The sequence below is a fragment of the Sapajus apella genome, unplaced genomic scaffold (assembly GCF_009761245.1).
Source record: "Sapajus apella isolate SASKATOON/1434 unplaced genomic scaffold, GSC_monkey_1.0 scaffold192, whole genome shotgun sequence".
NCBI classification, from domain to species: Eukaryota; Metazoa; Chordata; class Mammalia; order Primates; family Cebidae; genus Sapajus; species Sapajus apella.
In genome coordinates, this window is record NW_022437132.1 from 146,588 (window position 1) to 151,096 (window position 4,509).

Sequence of the window (4,509 nt, forward strand, 5' to 3'; positions counted from 1 at the left end):
TCCGTGAGCACCGTGCTGACCTCCAAATACCGTTAAGCTGGAGCCTCGGTGGCCATGCCCCTTGCCCCTTGGTTCTCGGGCCAGGCCCTCCTTCCCTCCCTGCACCTGCAGCCCCTGGTCTTTGAATAAAGTCTGAGTGGGCGGCAGCCTGTGTGTGCCTGGGTTTCTTCTCTCAGCAAAGGTTCTGGGATGGGCGTGGACACCGTCTGGGACACACATGCCTAGGACCTCTCTGCATCCGGAATGGGCAGGAAAGGGCAGGGGCAGGAGGTGGGCAGAGAAGGAGGGAAGCTGAGCCAACCCGAAGTACATGGGAGATAAACTGGAAAACCGCTGGGCCCTAGAGAGTTTTGAAGATACGTTTCCTCTTTCCTGAGTTTTATCCGCAGGCCTTTCAGGTTCCACGTAGGTTTGCTGAAATAATGAATGTATCCATCTTTCCGTTTCAGGGCACTCTTGTGCCAGGAACTGGCTGGCTTTCTCCCTGCGACCCCGCTAGTCTCCCAGGGGTCCTCCCAGATATGGGTGGTGGGGAGGTGAGGGAATCCCACTCCAGCGCGGCTGCACTGATCTCCCATCGTCCCCACCAGTCTCTGCAGAACCTCCCAGATACAGGCACAGTCCAGATAAAATCAGGGGGGAGGGGTGCAACTGCGGACCCCAGACACTTCCATGGGGCTTCCCCTTTCACCCCCAGGCCGCCCCAGGGTGCTCACACTCCAGACACATGCCCTAGGGCTGTCAAGGTCAGGAGGTTTTCTCTGGGTCCAGCTCAGCACCCACTCAGCTCCCCTGAGGCTGGGGAGCCTGTCCCATTGCGACCGTGGAGAGGAGAGAGGGGAGTCCGGGCCACAGAGGCCTGGCTAGAAGATCCCCTCCTCCCTGCCTGTGTTTTCTCCCTGCTGAGCAGCCTCCCAGTGCCTGAGGTATCAGGGGAAGGACTTCGGGTTCCCTGACCCGGCAGCCAGCAAGCCCTGGCCCCCGACAGATCACAGCACCTCTTCCTCCCTGAGCCTGTGAATCGCCATTGGTAAACACTATGGCAGGCCCTTTTCCTCCGTTTGCGATGCCCTTCCCACAGCCCTTCCCACAGTACGAACTGCCAGGAAAAGGGTGTCTTACTTATTTCATCAGGAAGAATGGAGGTCTGACCTAAAGGTGGAAACATATCAAATGCACATCAGTGGGCTGGTTGGAGTGCAGAGGTGTTTACAATTAATTGATCAGAACCAGTTACAAATTTACTGTTTCCTTCTCTACTCCTCCTGCTTCAGCTGACTAAGCCTAAGAAAAAGTTATAAAAATTGGCTGGGTGGGGTGCCTCATGCCTGTAATTGCAGCACTTTAGGAGGCCAAGGCAGGCGGCTCACCTGAGGTCAGGGGTTGGAGAGCAGCCTAGCCAACATGGGGAAAGCCTGTCTCTACCAAAACACAAAAATTAGCTGGGCGTCGTGGCGGGCGCCTGTAATCCCAGCTACTCCGATGCTGAGGCAGGAGAATCACTTGAACCGGGGAGGCGGGGGTTGCAGTGAGCCGAGATCACGCCACTGCACTCCAGCCCGGGCGACAGAGTGAGATTCCATCTCCAAAAATAATAATAATTATATATATATAATTATTACATATTTCTCTAACACATAGAAGCACGCTCCACTATGCCCGGCTATTTTAAATTTTTTTTTGTAAATATGCGGCCTCCCTTTGTTGCCCAGGCTGGTAAATACTATTTTCCATATGGTGAACAGCTAAAACGCGGGGCCTTGGATTTGGGGCGATTCAGAGGGCCCCGGTGGGCGCTGACGGAGACTGAGCGCACGGACCCGGGACAAGGCCCCTGGACCCCGAGGCGGCGAGGCTGCGGCGCGGCGCCCCCTGGAGGCCGCGGGACCCCTTGCCGGTCGGCGCAGGCGCGGCGGGTTCGGGCGCGGGCATGGCGCTGTGCGCGGAGGACCGGGCGCTGGTGCGCGCCCTGTGGAGGAAGCTGGGCAGCAACGTCGGCGTCTACACGACAGAGGCCCTGGAGAGGTGCGGCGAGGTTGGGCGCCCCCGCCCCCGGGGCCCTTCCTCCCCAGGCTCCCCGGACGCGCCTCACGCCCGCTCCTCTCGTAGGACCTTCCTGGCCTTCCCCGCCACGAAGACCTACTTCTCTCACCTGGACCTGAGCCCCGGCTCCGCCCAGGTCAGAGCCCACGGCCAGAAGGTGGCGGACGCGCTGAGCCTCGCGGTGGAGCGCCTGGACGACCTGCCCCGCGCGCTGTCCGCGCTGAGCCACCTGCACGCGCGCCAGCTGCGAGTGGACCCAGCCAGCTTCCAGGTGAGCGGCGGCCTCGCTCGGCGCCTGTCCCCGCGAGGGCCCCAGCGGGGTAGACGCGGGTGGCGTGCGGGGCGGGTGCGGGCGACTGAGCCTCGCGCGCCCGCTGCAGCTCCTCGGCCACTGCCTGCTGGTCACCCTCGCCCGGCATTACCCCGGAGACTTCAGCCCCGCGCTGCAGGCGTCGCTGGACAAGTTCCTGAGCCACGTGATCTCGGCGCTGGCTTCCGAGTACCAGTGAACTACGGGTGGGTGTCCGCGGGACCCCCAGGCGACCCTCCCCGTGTTTGAGTAAAGCCCCCCAAACCTCAGTCTTCCTGCCGTGCTCTCTCTCGAGGGCTGGACGCCGTTGGGGGAAAGACGCCGTCCCTCCCCAAGGAAAGACAGGGGCCCGGGAGAGGCCGGGGGCGCACTCTGTGTCCAGATCCAGGCGCGCCCCGTCCCACCCCCGACAGCTTTGGGGCCTCCGCCACCGGGGCACTGACCTGGGTACGGCCTGACCCTCCCGAATGGGGTGGCAGGTGGGCGCCGCGGGCCGCGAGGGCGTCCTCCCCACTCGGGGCCAAGTACGTGGCCCGGGCCCACCGCGAGAACTCCGCACCTGCAGCTCAGCGCGCGCGGGCGGCGTCGGGGCCCGGGGCAGCCGCGCAGCGGGTTAGGGAACAGCGCCCTCTCCCGGCGCGGGCCGGCACCTGCGCAGCGCACAGCCCGTTGGCGCCGCGGGACCGGGAACGGCGGGGGCAGCTTGTGGTGAAGTCCTTTTACTGCCAGCGCCTGGGCCTGGGCCTGGGCCTCGGGGAGGAGGGGGCACCAACCCCAGTACCTAGTCACATAGCCGGCGAGGTGGACCGGGGGCCGGCCCACAGCCCTGCCTCCGCCCACACTGCTACGGGGAGGGAAGCTAGGCCTTCTTTGTTCTGTTTGTCCCGTAAAACCGATCGTGGCCATGGCAGAACTTCGGAAAACAACGCTCGCTGCACCTTCCCGTGTATCGCGGGCCAGGAACGCGTGCAGCACATTCTTCAGTTCCCACGTGACACGCGGCAAACTGTGTCATGTGTATGCAAGCACAGGCCATGGCTGTCAGATCCAAGAGCACGTGTGTGACAGACATGCCACGCCCACACACAGCCGTCACATTTTAACGCGCAACCTTTCCAGGCCTCGTAGGCACTAGAAGTGCATCTGAAGATGCTTCTCTTCAGAAACGGTACCTCCAAGGTGACACTAAGGGAAAGTTGACAGGCTGGGCGAGCTGGCTCACACCTGTAATCCCAGCACTCCGGGAGGCCGAGGGGAGTTCACTTGAGGCCAGGAGTTCTAGACCAGCCTGGGCAACATGGTGAAACCCTGTCTCTACTAAAAATACAAAAATTTGCTGGGTATGGTGGCCTGTGCCTGCAATCCCAGCTACTCAGGAGGCTGAGGTTCATGGATCACTTGAACCTAGGAAGCAGAGGTTGCAGCCAAGATAAAGCCGTTGCACTCCAGCCTGGGCAACAGAGCAACACCCTGTCTCAAAAAAAAAAAAGTAAACAGTGCACAGGTTGGGCTACATAAGCAAGAAAAAAAAAAGCCCTCAGGATAGGAGTGATGGTTAATTCCACGTGTCAATTTGACTGGTCTAAGGGATACCCAGATGTATGGCCAGGTGTGTCTGTGAGGGTGTTTCTGGAAGAACTGGCATTTGGATGGGTGGGCTGTGTCAAGAAGATGGCCAACAAGTGTGATGGGTGTCACAAAAGAGGAAGGGGAAGGGAGGGTGAAGTTGCTCTCTCTGCTTGAGTGGGGGCACCATCATCTCCTGCCATTGGGAGACTGCTGCTCCTGGTTCTGGGGCCTTCCAGCTTGGACCAGGACTTAGACCATCTGCCCCCATAAAGGTTCTCTCTACCATATAAAAAAGATCTCCGGGGTAGACACAGTGGCTCACGCCTGTAATCCCGGCACTTTGGGAGGCCAAGGCAGGCAAATCACCTGAGGTCAGGAGTTTGAGACCAGCCTGGCCAACATGATAAAACCCCGTCTCTACGAAAAATACAAAAATTTGCTGGTGTGATGGTAGGTGTCTGTAATCCCAGCTATTCGGCAGGAGAATCACTTAAAACAGGAGACGGAGGTTACAGTGAGTTGAGATCCAGCCACTGAACTCCTGCCTGGGCAACAGAGAGAGACTCCATCTCAAAAAAAAAAAAAAA

The 4,509-nt window shown here is 59.9% G+C and overlaps 2 protein-coding genes across 2 annotated transcripts in view; both read left to right on the plus strand.

Moving 5' to 3' along the window:
- Window positions 1-146, plus strand: part of HBM (hemoglobin subunit mu) — a 2,405-nt gene extending 2,259 nt beyond the window's left edge. The window contains exon 4 of the mRNA XM_032269435.1: window positions 1-146. Within this exon, the coding sequence (XP_032125326.1) occupies window positions 1-36 (36 nt within the window). The 3' untranslated portion in view covers window positions 37-146.
- A 1,643-nt stretch (window positions 147-1,789) lies between these two features.
- HBQ1 (hemoglobin subunit theta 1) lies at window positions 1,790-2,627 on the plus strand. The gene is made up of 3 exons (XM_032269438.1): window positions 1,790-2,025; window positions 2,110-2,314; window positions 2,424-2,627. Exons 1-3 carry the CDS (start codon window positions 1,931-1,933, stop codon window positions 2,550-2,552), a joined length of 429 nt encoding a protein of 142 aa, XP_032125329.1. The 5' UTR covers window positions 1,790-1,930; the 3' UTR covers window positions 2,553-2,627.
- Window positions 2,628-4,509: the final 1,882 nt, after the last annotated feature.

Bases quoted from the DNA above. Each gene is read 5' to 3' on its own strand.
- HBQ1 (XM_032269438.1), top strand. From the start codon at position 1,931: ATGGCGCTGTGCGCGGAGGACCGGGCGCTGGTGCGCGCCCTGTGGAGG. The intron at 2,026-2,109 runs GTGCGGCGAGGT...CTCCTCTCGTAG, and splicing joins ACGACAGAGGCCCTGGAGAG to GACCTTCCTGGCCTTCCCCG. The intron at 2,315-2,423 runs GTGAGCGGCGGC...CGCCCGCTGCAG, and splicing joins TGGACCCAGCCAGCTTCCAG to CTCCTCGGCCACTGCCTGCT.